The sequence below is a fragment of the Durio zibethinus genome, chromosome 19 (assembly GCF_047325235.1).
Source record: "Durio zibethinus cultivar Kanyao isolate XHJ-2024 chromosome 19, ASM4732523v1, whole genome shotgun sequence".
Taxonomy (NCBI): Eukaryota; Viridiplantae; Streptophyta; class Magnoliopsida; order Malvales; family Malvaceae; genus Durio; species Durio zibethinus.
This window is the reverse complement of record NC_143180.1, coordinates 1,367,428-1,389,284: the sequence shown is the minus strand read 5'-3', so window position 1 is coordinate 1,389,284 and position 21,857 is coordinate 1,367,428. Positions and strand designations below refer to the sequence as shown.

The 21,857-nt window shown below is 29.9% G+C and overlaps 2 protein-coding genes and 1 pseudogene across 5 annotated transcripts; 1 reads left to right on the top strand and 2 right to left on the bottom strand.

Annotated features, from left to right (window-relative positions):
* Positions 1-7,092: 7,092 nt before the first annotated feature.
* CPD (Cytochrome P450 superfamily protein) lies at positions 7,093-11,342 on the top strand. 3 transcript variants are annotated; one of them, XM_022909275.2, is made up of 9 exons: positions 7,719-7,859; positions 7,948-8,066; positions 8,201-8,350; positions 8,533-8,778; positions 10,350-10,436; positions 10,533-10,611; positions 10,704-10,810; positions 10,901-11,031; positions 11,117-11,342. In XM_022909275.2, the coding sequence occupies exons 2-9, from the start codon at positions 8,004-8,006 to the stop codon at positions 11,214-11,216; spliced, it is 963 nt and encodes a 320-aa protein (XP_022765010.1). In that variant the 5' UTR covers positions 7,719-7,859; positions 7,948-8,003; the 3' UTR covers positions 11,217-11,342. The 3 variants fall into 3 exon arrangements, with proteins under 3 accessions (XP_022765009.1, XP_022765008.1, XP_022765010.1); XM_022909273.2 differs by lacking the exon at positions 7,948-8,066 and having other exon boundaries at positions 7,095-7,859; XM_022909274.2 differs by lacking the exons at positions 7,948-8,066; positions 8,533-8,778 and having other exon boundaries at positions 7,093-7,859.
* A 3,175-nt stretch (positions 11,343-14,517) lies between these two features.
* On the bottom strand, positions 14,518-16,351 carry LOC111309466 (pre-mRNA-splicing factor CLF1 pseudogene; annotated as a pseudogene). The gene has a single exon (XR_016330246.1). The product of XR_016330246.1 is annotated as a pre-mRNA-splicing factor CLF1 pseudogene (transcript).
* A 1,364-nt stretch (positions 16,352-17,715) lies between these two features.
* On the bottom strand, positions 17,716-21,221 carry LOC111310122 (uncharacterized). Its single transcript, XM_089748249.1, has 4 exons — positions 20,715-21,221; positions 20,335-20,606; positions 18,402-18,556; positions 17,716-18,165 (listed from the first exon to the last, which is right to left on the bottom strand). The coding sequence occupies exons 1-3, from the start codon at positions 20,989-20,991 to the stop codon at positions 18,491-18,493; spliced, it is 615 nt and encodes a 204-aa protein (XP_089604375.1). The 5' UTR covers positions 20,992-21,221; the 3' UTR covers positions 17,716-18,165; positions 18,402-18,490.
* Between the last annotated feature and the right edge of the window lie 636 nt (positions 21,222-21,857).

Genomic DNA, 21,857 nt, shown 5'->3' with positions numbered 1-21,857 from the left:
ATGTAAGAAAAAATTGCATGTGAGGGTTGGGTTCTCTTTCTCTTTCTATTCAGTCATTGTCAAAAGACATTAAATGGAAGCACACGTGCAATTCTGACACATCTCATTCGTGTGAAGTATCAGACATTGGAAAGTGTACAAAAATTAAATTAAAAATTTTTAGAACTTTGAAATGTATTTTTGTCAGTGGCCACACGTGTGGGATCAGACCTCGTGTCTCGTGGGCTGACTTGGCTCAGTTGTTGACCCCTTTGACGTCACTGCTTTCTTCTCTCTTTTTCTCTCGTTTGATTCTAATGGCATCAACCTAATGCCTTTCCTGTCTCCAAAATCAACAGTTTCCCACTCTGCTTTGGGGAAAAAAATTTTTGTTACTACTGTTATACAATTTTTGTAAATGTTTAATAAAACCTATGATATGGGATGGATTAGCAGCATAATTTATCTGATTAAATATTTTTTAAAATAGTAGTCTCAAAATAAAAAATATTTTAAAAATATTTAAATATTAATATTTAAATTTTACAATTATTGGATATTAATTTTTTAAAAATACTTTACAAAATAACTAAATTAAATCACAAATTTTAAATATGTTTTTAATAATACAATTAGAGGTATTCAAAATTTTATTTAATCCTAATTTCTTTCCAATCTTAAGCAAATTTATTATCATATATATATATATATTTTATTTAATATGAGATGGAGATTCTTTACAAGTAATCATATGCTCAAAACATCATAGAATTTCATAATAATCTGAAGTAAGCAGCAGCTGTAACTCCACTTTAGTATTTGGTACATACTTGAATACTTATGCATATGCAATATTGGCTTAAATATCTTTAATTTAGAGTCCAAATTGATCATTTGACTCAGAAACAATTTAGATTCGATTGTTGTTATAAATGAGTGACTTGTTGATAGAATTTACGTATGAAATTTGACGGATCACATTCTTATATAATATGAAATTGGACGAACCTTCTCATTATAATATGAATAAGGAATTACTAATTACCCTATCAAGTAAAAAAAAAAAAGAATTGTTGTGTAAATTAAAGAGTAAATTGAAAAGTATAAATTGGATAAGACCCAGGGAGCAAATTATTCTCTACTAATTAATTATTGACATATTTGGTGCAATAATTGGGGTACCAATCAGCTTTACCAATTTGCTCGACAAAGCCAGAAGAATGTCCTCAATTATTTATACCCTTCACCATCCAACTTTTGAGCTGGTTGGGGAATTTGTGGAATGGTTGATAGCCAAATAGATTTGGCATTCAATCATTCATTTATAATGTTTATATAACTTCCAAATTTCAACTGATTGGGGTTAGATTGAAAAAGAGGGAAAGGAACTACTAAGAAATTTACATAAAATAATTGACCTTTTATTAATTTCAACAAAAAAAAAAAGGGCAAATTGTTTAAGTGAATAATTAAAAAAAAACCTTCAAATTAAATAAATAAAAAAACAAAAGAAGTATATGTATTTGTTCTTAATATATATATACTAATTAATTTATGTACCAAATATTAACTTTGTTTGTTTGAAAATATGTGTTTAGAGAACATCCCAATAGATTTAAGTCTTTAATTTGAAAGTTTTGAGTTAAAATTCTGAAATCAAAGAGATGAAATTTATGAAATGAATAGGAATTACTTTTTATTATATATCCAAAAGTTTTTATTTTTTTTACCAAAAAAATTTTCCCTTTTAATTTTTAGAAAAATGAACTGAAATATAAGAAATATATGATTTTGATTTGGGATATCTTGAAATTAAATGGAATGAATTATTTGGTCCCCTTCACACAAGAATAAATAAGAGTTAAAGATTTGATGAGATTTCGTGGTCCTTTTTTTTTTTTTTGCTTTATTATTGGTACAATAACACATTCTTGCACCACAAAATGTGAGTGACCCTTGGCTTTTGTGGTCCAATAAGTGTTCCTTTCAAATGACTTCCACCCTAAATTCTATGTTGGTTTTGGAAAGAAAATAATTAAAGAGTAGACCCCAATGCCTCAAATTCATATTATATTATATATGTATATATCTAATTTAAATTATAAGGAATTTATGAATCTAAAGTGATGAAGCAAAAAATTGATATTGTTTATCAGAAATTTGTGCAAGTAAATTATATCAATTTTTTTCTTGTTACTACAAAAAAAAAAATATCCAATTTTCTTAGCAACCAAATGGAATAATAATTTTGCGAAATTTCCATAAATAAATACAAGAAAAATGTGTCGGCAAGTGTATATTATTCGTATATCATATGTGGTACAAAATTGTTCATGTCCCACAAAAGAAAAAAAAAATGCAATCCTAATAATTTTCAAGATAAAAATTGATCACCAATTGCACACTCATATTTTTCATGCTAACGTGGCAATATCAAATGCTATCGGTTCTTTAGTCCCATATGTTATCTTTTTTAGTCTTAGCACAGCAAATGTAGGTCCTAATTTAATGTAAACAATGATGGGTTGGGGGGGGAGGGGGGTCGGATCAAATGGACCGTTGGAAGGAGTAGCACGGCTCGTACAGGGGTTGGATTTTGCATTATCCTCCGATCGAACAACTGGGTTTTGACTTTTGAGGGACCGGCACAAAGCTGGGAATTATTGCTCTGGTGAGCTAGCTATTTCTCACATTGGCTCCTCCCTTATTCTAACCACCATTTTGCCCTAACTAACTAATAATTTCATGAAAAAAATTAAAACCAAGTTGATATGAGCAATAAATGCAAACACACATTTGTACCTTCGGCTTTTGAATCTTGAAATGAAAAATTAAAGATATTCTTAGAGGGTCGCAAAGTGTTATAATAAGGAGATTTGAATTTTTAATCTTTTGAGTACAAGTTCTTTTGGTAAGACAATAATCAGGTAATGGCTTCAAAATAGAGGTGTTTATGGGTCACGTTCGAATATGGTTCATGCTTGATATTAGTAATTTATATTTGATTTGATAAAAATTTTATGTCTCTTAATTGTTTTAAGTCTAATTCAAATTCAAAAAATAAATTCCAAATTCATCAATTAAGTTTAATTTATATAATAAAAAATTCAAAAAAGTGTACTTAAATTAAATTTAATGAAATTTTATTTAATTCACTTATATATAAAATTAAAAATAAAAATTTATATACATAAAAATTAAATATATATATATATATGAATTAATTTATATATAATTCACATATGTATAAAAATAAAAAAATTATATATATATGAATTTAGATTGGATCGAATCGAGTTCGAGTTTTAAATATTTTATTAAAGATTCACTTGAAATTTAAATGAATTTAAAAATTATATTCAAATTCATTTAATGAGTTTTAATTTTTTAATCTAAACTTACTCAAAATTTGAACGAATCTTTGGATTTAGATGAATAACTTGACTCTTGAATAAATTTAATTCAGAATTTCATTTTTGAAATGCTATCATAAAGATCAAATTTTGGTAGGATTAAGGAGAAGTTTATATTACAATAGTCGATCATTATATTAAAAATTTTGATATTATATATGAAGTTAAAACGAAATTAATATAAATTATATACAATTAAATTTTATGAGTAAAAATTTCAATAGTTCATAAACATGTGAGCAATTTGTCAAGAGTACATTTTTTTGACATTGATTCTTCAACACAGGACTTGCCATGAACATACTGATAAAAGCCTACAATTAATTCGGTCTGAGCATGTCCTTTCATTTATGGATTTTGATTCTTTTGAAAACAAAAAGAATAATTGAAGAGATAAAGAATGATAAGGATATTGAAAATTTATGGGTATTAGAAAATACTGCCATTAGCTAGTGTATAGATATGGGTGCAGAAGATTCAAAGGGCACTAAAGGCATCACCGTCTCAATATTCCCAAGCCTATGATTTGCATTGATATAAGTATGATAAATTAGTATCTTAATCTAATAATTAAAAGGAAATGTTAATCAGTTTTTAGTGACACTGATTAAAGTAACTTAAAAAAATAAAATTAATGTATTACATGTTTAAATTTAATAATAATAAACATTTAGAGGAATTTAATTAATTAATTGACATATATGCTAGTGTCAATGAAGACTATGGATGTGATGGTAGAGCAATAACCTCGAATTTGGGTTTGGATTCCCATAATCCAGCAATAATTTTTTGCTAAGATTTAAAATACATCATTATCAAAGTTTAATTTATATAAGCTAAGAATTCTGTCCAAAATCCCAGGAATTCAGGGGTTTCGAATCTGTCTCAGAACAACTAACCTACCTAGCTAGATACACACTAGTGTATATATATATATATATACCTCAATTGAAATATAATCCCTTTAGAAAATCCATGATTACAAGGTTCTTAATCCGCTCACAAATTAAATATAAAAGATTTGTTTCAAGAGGGAAAGAAAAGTTTGATTTAACATCGACATGATGAGAATTATGTGAGTTGAGAATGTGTGATGTGGGCATTCTCAATTCTTAAAATGATTCAAAGTGAAAAAAGGACCTAAAATTTTTTTATATTTTTAAATCAGTAATCATTTATATATATATATATATATATATGTGTTTAAAATTATCAAAAATTAAATTTTAATCAACGAAATAATTAATTAATTTCAACAAATACAGATTTAAAATTAAATTTTCAATGCTTGTACCTCTTTATTATCTATAACATCAAATTGGACATTCTTTATAAAAAAGAAAGTTGTTGCTTACAATATATTATTATTATTATTATTTATTCAAAAAATATTAAAAATGATTTCTATCTCTCAAAAGAAAATTTTCATGTTAAAGGCTTTCTAAAATAATAGTAACACATAAAACAAAGAGTTGTGGGTTCTTGTTAGGATCATTATTTTATGGGGTTGTCTAGTGGGTAGAGGTCTTAATGTCCTTCATGGGGACCATGTGGATGACATGCTATCATCACCTTCATATTTAGAAAAAAAAAAAAGGAAAAAAAATGAAAAAAATCCTTCCCCATAATTGGCTGGTTGTTAAGTTTGCTTAGAAGCTTCATTTGTGGATCATTTAGTATTCTCTATGCCAATGATAATTGAAGAAAGAAAAGGTTTCAAGTGATTTTAAGGGAAAAACCTCTCTTTGCATAAATTAAACAACTAATTTATCAAGAGAATCACTAGCTTTTAGCTTTTTGACACTTACTTTTCTTTAAGATGGACAGGAAGTGAACATTTGGAATTGGTGGGACAATGTGGAGGAATAATGACATTCTATTTGCATTAAACCTTAAAATAATACAAGTTTCTTTAGTTTATTATTGTCCTTAGCTCATAATTTAACTCAACTAATAGTTTATAGAATTTTTGAAGAATTGGAGCATATTTGCTTTATTAGGAGAACTATGATATTTTTGTAATTGGTAAAGTGAAGTAAACAACCCTAAATCCAACTCATAATGTTCTATTCTTAAAAAGAATCATAAAATCCTTTATATTAAATGGATAATTAAGATAATGAATCAACAAGTTGATACCAACTTATAAATCATATATTATATAAAAAATTGAGTTATACCAATATAAAATTAATTATTTTTATATTTTTTAATGATATATACTTTAATAAAAAAAACAAGAGAATTGATATATAATTTTTCTAGTTGGTTCTTGGTGGGCCAAGAGAACACATGCATCATGGGAAAAAAGATTTTGAGATGCAAAATGTAAAAGCAAATGGAAAATGTGTATACTTCCTACATCATTTTTTCAATTTTTTATGGGATATGAATCTTGTGAGGGACAAATATTGAGTACTTTTAACCAAAGTAACTTCATCTTTCAAAAACATAGGGATTGGCCTTATTTTCTTCCAAATTAATCTAAATCACTAAAAAAAATTCAAACATATATCATAAATGATCATGCACTATCACCAAGTTAATATAAATTTGTCAATAAAAGAATTTAACTCAAAATTTATGATAGTTTTGGTGGACAATGAATTAAATTGATTGATCATGACAAGACTACCAAGAAAAGGGTTTTTTAGAACAGCATTTTACATCTTAAAAAAACAATTGTTGCCTTGTTAAAAAAATTCAATTTGTGAAATTAAATACCAAATTATCAATGGATATATATAATAATCTTGATAAGTAATTCTGAAGTAACCATAAATATCAATGAACATAACCATAAATGAGCTGTTAGTTAAATATTATTAAAGTCTACTTCAAAATTAAGAATCTTCAATTTGAATTTTGATTGCAATCCAAAAAATTAAAAAAACAATAATAATTTTATGGTGCATATTGAAAAGTATTTTCTATTAACATTAATCCTAAACATATATAACGAAACTCACTTGATAAACTATTAATATTTAAAACATCTTCTTTATTAATTAAAAAAAAAAATTGGCAAGTACTTTTGCAATTTGCACTCTGTTTTTTTCTTCCCCCTTTCCCTTTCCAGTGTATTATCAACAATCTTAATATGACCACCTCGTCTCTTCTTCCCTTTTATCCTTATCTATACGGTATTATCTCTCTCCTCAACTCATTTTAAAATTCCAACACTCCCCCAAAAAAAATCAATCATAATATTTTCAGATTTATTTGAATTTAATTCCACCTTCAAATGATAGCAAAAACATATTTTCTTACATTAATACAATATTTATTTAAACTTTTATTTTCAATATACTTTTACAAAGATTAAACATAGATTTAAGATCAACAAATAATTAATTTAATTGATAAAAAATTATTATTTTGATAAAAAATTTTAAATTTAAGTATAATCCATGATTCTTTGTTAAAATCATCTCAAATATAATTTTTAATTATTATTAAATATGACATATATTATTTTAATTTAAAAAATTAAATAATCTATGAATCTTGAATTTTTAAGAATTAAAAAAAAGGAAAAAACCAGATTAAATATTTTTTTTTACTAAATTACTGTTTTTGACAGCAAGTTATCATCTATAGTTGGTCACCCCCACTTGTGAGTTGTGACCATTAAATTCTTTCCATTCTTTTCGTCTCTTTCTTAACTTTCTCATAAGAAAAAGAAAGAAGGCAACTCTTTTTTGGGACTGTCAAATTTAAAGAAAAAAAAACAAAAGATGTTAGATATCGAAATATCCCCAAACATTTATTTCTTCGTTTTTCATTCCGCTTCCCTAGATTCTTACAGATACCCCCGTGTGCTAGACCACACCCGTCTCTTTATAAGTCTCCCATTTCTCTTCTCTCAAAATCTCTTTGTATTTATATTCATAAAAAAGAAAACCCATTTTTTCTCTCTTTTGACTTCACCAAAAAATACCCTTTTTCATGGCTATCTTTGTTCACTATCTTGTCATCACCGCCATCATCTCCGCCGTCTTCTTCCTCCTCCTCCGTGCTTACCGTCTCCGGCGGCTCTGTTTGCCGCCGGGAAACTTGGGTTTGCCTTTTGTTGGGGAGACTTTACAGCTTATAGCTGCTTACAAGACTGAAAACCCTGAACCTTTTATTGATGAGAGGGTGAGCCGGTACGGTTCGATCTTTACAACCCATGTTTTCGGTGAACCGACTGTTTTCTCTGCTGATCCGGAAACGAACCGGTTCATCTTGCAAAACGAGGGGAAGCTGTTTGAGAGTAGTTACCCCGGTTCGATATCGAATTTGCTTGGGAAGCATTCTTTGCTTTTGATGAAAGGAAGTCTTCATAAAAGAATGCATTCTTTGACTATGAGTTTTGCTAACTCATCAATTATCAGGGATCATCTTCTGATTGATATCGACCGTTTGGTCCGGCTCAACTTGGACTCCTGGACCGACCGTGTCTTCCTCATGGAAGAGGCCAAGAAGGTAAAAAATAAAACAAAAATAAAAAAACTCTCTCCATCTACATATTAATTTTATTTTATTGGGACTGAGTTGCCTCGGTGATGAACAGCCCGAGTTGATTAATGATTATAACACGTTAAAAATGGCGGTGGTGACTCAGATTCCATGTGGGGTGAAAAGTTGACGGCTGAAATCATTCTGTTTAAAGCATCATTTCAGTGCACACCTGTGATAATTATTCCTTTTTTTTAATTATTATTATTTTTAATATTTCATGATTAATTACCCTTTTTTTAATTGTTTTCTTTCATTTGTCCTTCAACAATAAACATTAAATTTTATTTATTTATTTTTTTTTGCAGATAACTTTTGAGTTAACAGTGAAGCAGCTGATGAGTTTTGATCCTGGTGAATGGAGTGAGAGTTTGAGAAAAGAATACGTGCTTGTTATTGAAGGCTTCTTCACCATTCCTTTGCCTCTCTTTTCCACCACCTACCGTCGAGCAATCAAAGTATGTTAATATCTCTTAACACTATTAATCTTTCTTTTGCCTTTTGGGTTATAGAATTCGAATTCAAAACCTTCAATTTTGAAATCGATTTCAATATCATTGAATTAATCACTCATTCATAATATATAATAGAGTTGCTAAGGGGGATTACAATAAAATTTGTTGTTAATGGGGTATTGAAGGCTAGGACGAAGGTGGCAGAGGCATTGAGCTTGATAGTAAGGGAAAGAAGGAAAGAGTATGAAGCAGGAGAGAGGAAGAATGACATGTTGGCAGCATTATTAGCAGGGGATGACAATTTTTCCGATGAGGAAATTGTAGATTTCTTGGTAGCTTTGCTTGTTGCTGGCTATGAAACAACTTCAACTATCATGACTCTTGCTGTCAAGTTCTTGACTGAGGCCCCTCTTGCTTTGGCTCAACTCAAGGTATGTTTGTTTGGGTTTTTTTTTTTTTGGAAAAAAAATTGAATTTTCATAGTGGGACCCTAACAAAAATGATGATCAAAATTGGCCATTCCTTTTTGAAGACTCTCATTTTCATTATCTAAAAATAAGTCTATAAACCATTCACACATGGATGGGATGATGGATCGCATGGGTTTTCTTTATTTGTTTGGACTATATAATATTACCAAACAATTACGTTGAAAACCTACTTGGCAATGACAAACATGAGTTTGATATGGGAACTAATAAAAAGGATTTTCTTTCAATTTTAAACACATTTTAAAATGAACTATATGTTTGAATTGACCTACTGTTCTCCTAGGATAAAATACTAAAATTTATGTGATTATTTTATATTTTATATGAAAATTATGTATCAAAATTTATATTAATATAAAAATATAAAATATATATAATAATTATTAAAATTTTAAATTATATTATTTTTATATTATATTTGTATAGTATTTATTTGTGATTTGTAAAATATGAGAGAGAAAAGAAAATTTTACGTTGAAATGGGGGGGAAGGGAAGGAAGAAGGGTCTGTAAAATTTGTGGAGTTTGTTTCAACGGTGTGGTCAAAAGTAGAGGCAAAAAGTACTGAAACATAAAAGTCAAAGTAGAAACTGAAATTTGTCTAACCGGACAAAATGATGCGTCTCCAAACTGCACGCCTTAAGCTGTAATAAAAAATTCTATGAAAATTAAAACAAAATCTGACCATTTGTCAGAGTCTCTGATCAATCTTACTCTTTGACCATTTTGTCTTTGGCGAAATGACCATAAAGCCCGTTTCCAGACTTGGAAATTTGAGAGGGTATTTTTGGGTCATTGGGAACGTTATTGTGTGCAATAGGGTGTATGATTTGACCCTTGGTCCACAGGTGAATCATTGGGAAATGAGCGGTGCTGATTTCAAGGGAAAGGACCATCGGACGGTGGTAAAGTTTGAAAGATGGGGGGTGGTGTCATAAGCTAGGTCACGACCCTAGACCTAAGCAAACTTTTTGATTCCTAGGATTGCTTTTGTTTTAACTCTCTACGTTCACGTGATGGTTTGAATCCTAGCCGTTTGATTGTCTTTGAATCAGTGTTATGCAGAGTGGGACCATTCAAGGGCATTAGGGCTTCTGATAACACCATATGGCCCATGATCTTTGAGGCCCACATAGGCCCATGGGTCATAATTAACACCAATACTAATTTTTTACTAGTATTTATTTATTTTTAGATCAAGCACTATTATTTGTTGAATGCAGGCTTAATTCATTTTATTCATATAATCGATGAAATTCAATTTTTAATATTTATAATTTTTTTTATCCTCCTACTACAGGTTTCTTTTACCAAAAATACTACTATTTGTTAATTTTTAATTTATCTTTGATTAAACCTTCCTTTCGATCGTGTACCGAAAGGAACCCAGTGATTTGGGTTGCACGAGGAATGACTCACACATTTACCATAATTTTTTGTTCTTAGATTGGCATGATTTTCATGCTGACATAAAGTTATAATCTTCAATGCTCTAATTATTTGCTTTGGCAGGAAGAGCATGAGGGGATTAGGGCGAAGAAAAGCGAGTCAGAAGCTCTAGAATGGAGTGATTATAAGTCAATGCCATTCACTCAATGTGTAAGTTCGAACATTGCAATGGTGGAACAAGGGCTTTAATTTAATCTGCCCATGTTCTTCCTTCATCCTGATTTCGCATTTTAATGTGTTTTTCAGGTTGTTAATGAGACATTGCGAGTGGCAAACATAATCAGTGGAGTTTTCAGGCGAGCAATGACAGACATTAACATAAAAGGTCAGAAATACACTTCTTCCGTGGTCTAATAATCATGTAACTTCAATTAAGGCTAGCTTTTGTGCTTACTTGTAACTGATCAATTCAACCAGGTTACACGATTCCAAAGGGTTGGAAGGTTTTTGCATCGTTTCGAGCTGTACATCTTGACCATGATCACTTCAAAGATGCTCGCACTTTCAATCCATGGAGATGGCAGGTAGATTTTTCCTTCACGTGCAAGCGTAGATGCACACTCAGCTCAACATAGAATACTAGTTTTACAATTTTTCTTCAATCAATTTGACAGAATAACTCCGGGACGAGCTGTCCTGGAAATGTTTACACACCATTTGGAGGAGGGCCTCGACTGTGCCCGGGATATGAGCTTGCTAGAGTAGAACTCTCTGTATTTTTACACCACCTTGTAACTCGGTTCAGGTATTTGTCAATCCATTTTTTCTCCCTCATTTTCATATTTAGATTAACCTTGTGTAATTAAGTAACCCTTTTATTTCTGAAACAGTTGGGTACCTGCTGAAAAAGATAAGTTGGTCTTCTTTCCAACAACCCGAACGCAGAAGCGGTATCCCATTAATGTGCAGCGTCGAGCTGCATCTTTGTAGCCAATGTAAGGAGATGTAATCATTTTGGTATGGTCGGAGTTAGTGAATGTAAATTGACTTATAATTCTTATTTGTTGGGAGTTGTGGTATTAGTAGGAATGGAGGTAGCAGTGGTCTTTATTTTGATTTTTTTATCCATATTCAATTGTAACAATTCCCTGATGGTAGCGGCAAATTCTATTTAAAAAATGAAATTCAAAAGAGAAGTTAAAGAACAGAGAAAGATATGGAAATTGAAATTGTTTATCAAATCAAAATCATTGTATCAAAAGTTTAGCTTAAACCAGGTCAATTTAGAAAACATGGTTAAAATCAAACTCATTCCTCACTTAATCCTAATACATCAGAAACAAAATCTGGCATGCATAACACACAAAGCATGCTATGCTGATCTAACTCCGGCATGCATAAGACTCAACAAGCTGTTCCGGTTGATCTATACCATACTCTATTCTCGTAAGATGATACACATTGGTTAACAGTCCTCCTGGTGTTATATCATAAGGGAGAATGTAAATAATTATAACCATATACATATAAAATAACAGCAATGGAAAGCTAATTTTTTAGCTTTATTTGTAGAGTCTCTATTGCTTGGTAATCGAATGAATGCCAATCCTTGAGTTTTATTTGTAAAGTTTCTATTCCTTTGTAATGGAAGCCCAAAGATCTATGAACTAGTCCGTGTTTGATTAGTCAAACAGACAAACGGTTATTCATCAAATTTTTTTTAATTCAATGACCATAATGCAAGGGGATATATAGCTAGGAGATGTCATCATTTATTTACGTCAAGCACTCATTCAAGACTTATTTAAACCATTATTATTTAATAAAGAGAAGAGTTTTGGTTTTAGTTATTCGGGATAAAGATAGAGAAAAAAAAAGATTTTCATCGTTTGTGGATCACTCGAATAAATACAGAAATTCGTGAAATAATAGAAATACACAAAACATGCTGTTGGTGGTATGGAAATCCTATTCCTATTCGATGAGGGAGTTAATTACTTGGATATAATAGCAACCGATTTCAAAATGAAACTAAGATTTCCACAAAAGCTATGCTTGTGTAAAGTTATCTGAGATATCTTAAAGTTTTTAAGATAAAAAATAGCTCTCGTTCACATTTTTTTCTAATTCAGTGTACTTCACCGATGTATAGCAATTTTTAGATGATCACTTCATTTACTATTAATTTTAATTTCCTTCAATATTTTAACATATTGAAAAATATTACTTTAATGTAAACCAAAACATTTGAAGACAATATGGGTACCAAGAGAAATGAAAAAGTTTAAGATAAAAATCAAGAATCATTCATTATGTATTGTTCATATAAAACTTGTTCTCCATGGAAGTTAAGTAATAAGAATTTTATTTTAAAAAAATGAAGGCAAAATATTCATTTTAATATGACAGTTTTATTTTTATAAGATTAATGTAAAAAATCCTTATTACTTAACTTGTGGAATCATTTTAATATTAAGTAACGTATTAATTTATATTACTAAATAAGTTTATATTTAATATTTTATTAGTGTATAAATTTTATATACCGTTAATAAATAAGATAATACTACTTTATTAATGAGATAAATCCTTATTACTTAACTTGTTGAATCACTTTAATATTACGTAATGTATTAATTTACATTACTAAATAAGTTTATATTTAATATTTTATTAGTGTATAAATTTTATATACAGTTAATGAATTAGATAATATTATCTTATTAATTGAATAAATTAAATAATAATACCTCATTAATGTAAAAAATATTTTGAAAAAATATTAATTTTTATATATTTATTTTAAGAATTGATATTTACTTATTAAGAAAATATTATCATATGATTTATTGATAGTATATAAATTTTATACATTAAAATTACATAAAATTTTTACACCGACCATGCATCAAATATAAACTCTTACTAAAATGAATGCACCTTGTCTCTTGAATGTCACTTGAGCGTATGGATGAAGTGGGTTTTTAAGACCTATGCTTAATCACCAAATGTCTTTTAAACGCCAAGTTAGAACTATGTAATAGCGGAGTCTATAGCCACATCAACATTATAAAAATTAAAAACAAAACATGCAATCTCTATAAAAAAATATTCAAAAATATTTATTGATAGGAATGAGTTATTTATTTAACATGTCAATACACGAACCTGATTCTTCTTCTAATATCAGTAAATTATTCATTCATGAGAGACATTTAAAAAATTATTTTTTTTATATGCCACATATTTGAAATTTAAAATTAATAATAATAAATAAAATTAAAAAACTGTGATTAACAACTCTTCTATTAAATGAATAACTTGAGTAGTTTCAGATATTTAAAAAGTAAGGTGGATGACATTTGATTAATTAGATTCAATGATCAATTTATGATCCAATGTTTGGGTCAATTTTCAATTATGGAAATAATGCTTAATTTGATACAGTTCAAACCAGGATTTAATTTTTTTTATTTTGTTCAAATAAATTTTTTTTTAACAAAACTAGATAATACGCACATTAAATAGCAAGATTTCTTAAAATATGTTGTTGATATGTTATTTTCTGCACATATAAGTGGTCATTTATTAAATTTTGAATGGTTAAAATACTCAATAATTTTTTCGAGTTGTTCAGTTTGAGCTAATTATTATTTATTAATAAGAACTAATATTTGATAAGTAAATTGAATTAAATATATTTTAATTCCACAAACGAGATTAAGAGATATACACATCTCATTTTATTTTTAATTAATTTAGTTTCTATTTTTAAATATATCTTTAAAATATGTATTATTATTTTAATTCCGTTTGTAAAATATAAAAACTCCATAAAATAAAATTTCTACTACTAATTACACAAATGCAAATTGAATAATCAAATGCGAAGCAAATGGAAAATGCATTGGATGGGATGATCATATATATGTTTAAGAACCAATAAATGGCATGCAAGCAGAATTATAATACCTGTTTTCAAAACCTCAAAGTTAGGAGGGAAAACTTATTAATCTCTAGGTTAAGCTACAAAATAAAATTGATTATAAATTTTAATTATTGGATTAATAAATTTTCTATGTTCACCCTTTTTCATCCTCCCTATCAAGCAAAACTTAAAAATTTCATTGGCTCTTAGTCTTCAAACCATGCTGATCAGACATAATTAATCACTTCAAACATCTAAACTATACAATAACTAGAAAAAAGCAATCTGAAAGGAAATAATGCAGTAAAGCGAAGATATCAGAAAGTAAGAAGTAAAAAATTGCAAAGCATAAGAGTAAGAATATGTAAAACAAATACAGGGTAGTATATAAAATAAATGCCATGATGGATTGAAAATGGAGCTGAGGGTTTAAACAAAAAGTTTTGTCATACGCACCACAGTATTCAAAAGTCCAAACAGAGTTGTTAAAGAGAAAACAATTTCAACTAATACTAGCAATTAATGAACTCCTTTTCTAATATTAATCAACAGAAAATAAGTGCAACTATAACAAAGATAGTTGACGCTCATACAGTTTTTGGCAGCGATCCATGTTACCAAGTTGATGCTCAAGCTCAATATACTTGTTAAAAATCTTAGCATTGGGGGCCATCCCAATAGCTGTGCCGAAAATGCGTCGTGCAGCTCTAAGATTCAAATCTCTCAGTTCAAGCTCAGCTGCCATTATCCAAATCTTTGAGAATGAAAATGTAGCATGGGGAATGAGCTTAAGACACTCCTTGTACACGTCTCTGGTACGCTCCATATCTCCAGCATCAAGCTCCTCATATAAAGCATACTTTATCCACAAGTAAATGTATCTCTTCCAGTGGCCCTTCTCCTTTTCCAGAGGCACATTAGCAATGGCCCTCTCATAAACCTCCCTAATCCTCTCCTTCTCCCCTACATTCTCTTCCAGCCTTATGTAATCGAACCAGGCATCATAATTCAACGGATTCTTCCTCACTTCATCTTCATACTCAAACTTTCTCTTACTCACAATTGCATCCTCAATCCCTTGTTTGTTCCCATACTGATTCTCAAACGCCAGAAACTTGCTATACAACTCCATTGCCTTCCCCTTTAGTGCCCGATCAAGGGCAAACTTGTAAATGACCCGAGCTCTCTCAGGCTCGTTACAGAGTGCTTCAAGCTCAGCAAATTCAGCAAACAGTTGGGCAGCATCGTCAAACTCAGCCTCATTCAAGCTCTCCACGGCGCGTTCGTAGACGCGCCTTGCCCGCCCTGCTTCTGAGTTGTTCATCTCGAACTTGGCGTACTTAATCCAAGCACTGACGGACATAGGGTGGCACTCAACCAACCGCTCGTAAAGGGATCGAGCCCGGTCCAACTCGTTGTAGCGAAGCTCAAAGTTAATGTAGGAGATCCAAGCTTGCTGATCTGGCTTCCACGTCATCCAAGCTCAAAGTTAATGTAGGAGCGCCGGCGATGTTGCTTACAATCTCCTCCAAGTGAATATATTTATACCAGAGCTGATCAACGCGGGGGAGGACGGTGATGGCGCGGTCAAAGATGTTTCGGGCGTGGTTGATGAACCTGTTCCTCATCTCGAATCTAGCGTACTGGAGCCACAGAATGTGGTTATTGGAATCCATCTCCAGTCCTCTCTCCCATATACTCCGAGATCGCTTCAACTCCTTCTGAGACTCTTCCCATTGCGCGTATTTGATCCATACGCTCGTGTCTCGTCGGCTCCGACGGACTCTGTCTTCGAATTCCCTTCGTTTCTGAAGCTGATAATCCGCGAGCTCATTGGCGTCACGAATCTTTCGCTTTGCTGGACGGTAAATTGAGCCGTCGCTTTCCACATGAACATTGCGAATGATATGGTCGGCCGTTATTTGAACCCGCGCTGGCGATTTGTCAAGAATTTAGAGATGTAGGGCTCATATTCAGATATTTAAGGATACGTACACATATAAATATATATATATATATTGTCATTCAAGTAAGACAGAGTCTTTGAGAAAGAGAAATGTTGAAATTCGAACCCTAATCTTGATGTCTTTTTTAAAATTATCTTGATCACTAGATCAAGCAGTTGAAGACATATATATGTATATATATATTATTAATCATATAAATAAATTAATATACATGTATATATGTATTTAGTTAAAACAAAAATAATGAATCTAGTGATAATTATATAAAATTTAATTGAATCCTTAATGATGAGATGCAAATTAAGAATCTCTTTGGAAAAGGGTCCTTAGCCTAACCCATAACTACGCAGTCTGTGATGTGTTAAAACATCAAATACATCAAGTGAAAATACCCATAGGTTCGAATGTATTTTCACAAGATTCAATACTTCGAACAACAATGGTCGGAGGTATGTAATCTATTTTCATTGCGTGAATCTCATCTAAGCATCTATTAGCTTCTCTAAAGTTATCTAATACTGGTACCGTATGTAATATTATACAGTCAATCACTCCTAAGAATTTATTATTACTATTTAAACTATTAATATATAAATCAACATTTATTAAAAAATATACAATGTTTTTTAAAATGATTTAATAAAAACTTTAATAAAAAATTAAATTGATAGATTAAATAAAATTCAATGTAGAAATTAATAATACATAAAAATACTAAAAATGCAATATATAATTCAATTTTATTGATATTTTTTAATAATAAAAATTCTATCAAAATTTTATCATCTTTATTTTAATTAAATTTTTTATTACAAAATTTATCTTATAAAAAATTAAAAGTAAAAAAAAAAAAAAGGAAACCTAAAAAATTAAAAATTAAAAAAAAAAAAAGAGGAGGTACCACATGAGCACCCTAACGTGATAGATCACTTCAGTTCCATCTTCAATCCAACTCCATTTTTTAAAAAAAATTCTCTACTCAATCTTGATTTAGAAAAACACATCTACGTTGGTTTGGTTTAATGTGAATCAATCGGATATAAATTATTTTATTATTCTTACTTCCACTAATTTTTTTAAAAAAATTTATTAATAAAAAATAAATTTTAAAAACAAATAAAAAGTTGAAAGTTAAAAATTTTAATAAAAAAATAAAAATAAAATACATATAATTTTGGAGGAAGACAGGGATGCCACGTGGGCACCCACTCCTACCTCCATTGTTTAGAAAATTAATTGTATAAGATAAAACCTTGCATACTTTACAATCCCCTTTGAACCTTGAATGCTTTTCAATCCCCAAGGCTTTTCAACCTAACATGTTTTATAATCTTTAACAATTCTTGACCCTTAGACTTTTTCCATATCTTAAGGCTTTTCCATTTTGCACTCTCTACAATTCTTAAAGCTTTACGAGCTTTCAATCCTGACATCTTTTAACCTTACATATTCCCTTCCTAAAATTTTTAACAATTGAACTGAATGCGGTTTTTTTTAACAACGATTTTTAACCAACAACGTAAATAATTATATATATATTTTATATTGCAAATAATAGTGTATTCAAATAATAATAATAATAATAATAATAATGTAATAAAAAAAGTCGATATTATAAAATTATAAGCATTCGAATAGTTACATAAAAAATTATGAGAGTTCAGAAAAAAAAAAAAAGGTGTGGCGCTGAATTTCATGAAGCGTCCCCAACCTCTTCTGCGAAGGATGCAAATGAATTTGGGGTGTTGAATATATTTTCACCCAAAGGTCATGAAAAGGCCTTTGGCCCATTTCTTTCTCTTTTAAATATTTTTATATGTGATACAAACTGTACACTCAAAATCATGAAAGAATGTTGGATCTATCCTCAAAATCATAGCCTCTACTTAGTGATACACAATCACCAGCCACATAATTTTGCATATATATATATATATATAATATGTTCAGGATCTATTTGTATATAGAGGAGTTTTATGCTGCTACTGTCTATCTGCTTGTTTTCTTCTTTGATTTTCAGGTTGCTGATTTGTTTTGGATAAATCTGCAAGAGGAAAAAGAACATGATGAAAAGGGTTGAGTGAGTTGTCTGATGTCATTGAATATAATAAACAAACAAAATATCAAACTGGTTTGGTTTCTGGTTTAGATTTTTTATAACCTTGGTTCATGGTTTCCACATCATTACCCACAACTAACAGATAAGCACATGTGGTTTGCAACAAGACAAAAAGGATTGCACTTCTTTTGTTGAGACAAAATGGGTAGTAAGTTAATTACCTGAAACCTGGCAAAGAAGAATGTGATGAGCCAAAGGGGAAGGGGGATTTTTTGTAGTGAAAATTCTTTCATTGTTAGTTGTATAGTATTTACTTCACTCTTTCTTCTTGGAGAATCTTCTGATACCTTGCAAACCCATTCTTGCAAGCTGAAATCTGTAAACAAATAGAAACATCATCCATCAATTACAATTCAGTTTATTACATTAACATCTTCATTTGCTTAAATCATCTGGTTGAAAGATTGAAAGACTTGATGGCTAAGGTCTATGTTTACTCGAATTGAGGATTAAGTGTCAGATCCAATTATGCGTCGGACATGAGTTTTTTTCAAGTATTTTCATATATTTGAAGGATCATACATTCATACTAATATATGGCGGTTTCGTGTCAAACATAGAAAGAATCAGAAGCAATATAGGCTAAAGCTTCTAATTAAGAGCTTAATCTTCTGATTATTTGCTAATGTGAACAATAGACATACAAAAAGTTGCTTTTCCAAAGGATAGCATATAGATTAGGATTAGCAAACAATTCCTCAAAGTTCTTTCCTTTGCAAATGTTTTTCCTTCTTTACCATGTGAATAGAATAAATAGATGGAATTCGAATTTGGAAAAGGTATGTATAAATGAGCTTTAAATGATCAACAACTTTACCGCACACTGCTTCTACTTGCAAATTTAAGAGCAAACCAGTGATGAAATTAACCAGAGAAAGGATTTTCGATCTCAAAGTGATGTATAAACATTCATATATTCCATATATTCTGATGAACGTGGGCACAGTTGAAGCCATGTGGTCAAATATGGCACATGCCATGTGGTCAAATATGGCACATATTTAGTCCCCCATCCCTATGGGCGGCTGCCCATTACAGGTTCCATGTCCAAGATTAAATGTATTTCTTTTCACTTGGAACTTGGAAATCGAAGTAAAGAAAAATCAAACATGGACCCTGGAGATTATGATCATGTCAACCTTCAGCCCTTTCAATCAAGAAGAATTTTAAACCAAACCCCAGACATCTAAATTTGACCCTCCTTCCACATATTTTAGGTAGATTCCTACTCTTTATCCCACACATAAATCTGACCCTCATGAAAAATTTTGAAAAATATTGAATGTACTCATATCAAATTTATATATTATTTGTAACCGAATTTAAAATTTAACATAATTAATTTATTCAATCATTTTTAAAAGATAATATATAATAAATTTAAAGTTTGAATCTTAATACCTATAATCTTTTTTTTTTTATAAAAAAAAAGTCATATATGTATCCTATTTATCAACCCTAGCAGGCAAGCCCTTTGTTTTCAAAAGCACAGATAAAGCAGAATTACGGAATTCAGCTTCAAAACTGTAAATAGGTGCATTCAGAACCACAAATGGGTTTGGCATTAACCTAATGCTACAAATATGTGAGGTCTTTAGATTTCCTCTACAAGATACCCTAAAATTAGGCACTACCCAATGAAAAAAAAAAAGAAAAAAGAGAGAAAGAAATAAATTAAACAGTTGACTTTCTGGAAAAACAAAATTTCAACTTGCTTCAGTTTTGGTGTGAATAGGTGGACCAATTGAAGTTTCCTTATTCTTTCACTATAAGCATCTAGGACAGGACAATTAACGGTCCAAATTTCCTATGCAGACTTTAAATGTAAATTATGATTAATTTTACTAATTGAACCATTTAATTTACTACTTTATTTAATAAATTGGTGACTTTCCTTCAAATTATCAGATTAATTTAATCTCCGGGATACCGGACTCTCCAAATATAGGAAAATATTTTTTAAAAATTTAACATATCCATATTTAATACATATCCATATTTGACACTTAATCCGAATCCGGGTAATATAGATTTAATCAGCAAGTAATTACTGTTCTATAAATTGAGAAGAGAGAGGAAGATATGGGAACTTACAGCTTCAATGTCAATTTTGTAGACAAGGAGTTTTCTTCTTTCTCTGCAGCTTGTTCTATATGCAACAATTATATGGGCAAATGCCAAGGCCAATGAACAAATGAAAAGAGCAGTTTCCATGGCTGTAACATACCCTTCTCTGGGAACACCCGAACTGAACACGAATGAAGCTTTTAATGAAACAAAAATCAAAGATGAAACAGAACAAATCATTGTAATTCCAAGGTAAGGTCCCCTGGAAAGTTTTGGCCCATCACAAAAACTATAAACACCTGTCAAAAAACCAACGACAACAAAAACCAATCAAAAAGTGAACTTTGCCTGATAAGAAACAGTGAAAAATCATAGTTTTTGGTTTGGGTTTTTTTTTTTGTACTTACAGATTATAACAGCTGATCTGATGATTGATATGAGGGGAATATCAATGAGAGAATATCTAAAATCATAGTTGCTGAAATGGGAAGAGAGGGTTTTGAATGATAAAGAAGAAGGAGAAAGGGAAGCAGAAAGCAAAGCAGAAGGCAAAAGGGTATCAGCAATAACAAAAAAAACTGGTGCAGAAAAAAGAAGAAAAGAAATCACCATTGTTATCAAGAAAAACACAGTTTTAACACCTCTCCAAATCCGTCTTGATTTCTCTTCCTTTGAAAAACCCATCTCTTTTTTTTTTGGCTTTTTGGTTCGGGGGATTTTGGGTTTTGAAAAACCAGAGTTTATGTACAAAGAAAAAGGCTTGAAAGTTGAGAGAAAGCAGAGAAAAAATTAAACTTAGAAAAAGAAAAGAAATGGCAATGAAGGTTCAATGTTTTGACTGTACTTGTCCTGTGAAGGAGAAGTGATGACAAAGACTTTGGAGCTTTTCACGCGGAAGCAACGCTCGATTGCATTGGAGGGAGGAATCTTGTTAACGGAAATACCTATATACAGATTTTTATAGGACAACTAATAATGACATTTTTTTTTTAAGTTTTTAATTTTAAATTGAAAGTTTAATTCACATGATTAATGTAATAATTTTTAAAAAGTAATATTTCATAATTTTAAATTTTAATATGTATAATTTATTTTTATTTTTAAATTATGAATTTTTTTCCAAAAAATTCAGAATAAATTAAATATATAATTATCACGATAAATGCAATTAATTTTTATGTGGAAAGCATTTTGTTTCATAAACATATGCTTTAGATTCTTAGATTTTACCTCAATATACAATTTGAAAAATAAAAGGGGAGAAAACAAAGAAATTTTGGTTCTTTCCTAAAGATGTTGGTAACTGTCTACATAAATCATTTATCAATGTTTTAATTCAATGATTTAATTAATTAGTAACATTATTTTTTCTTAGGACAAAAGAGATAAAATAAGATATTTTTAACTTATGGGTGATAAAGATCTAAATTAATTCATTTTTTCAATAATGCATAGTATTACAAATTTTTAAAATTCGATTTGAATTTAAATTGACTTTTTTTAAAAATCAATCTAATTCGAACTAAATCTTATTGGTTTGATTTTGTTCA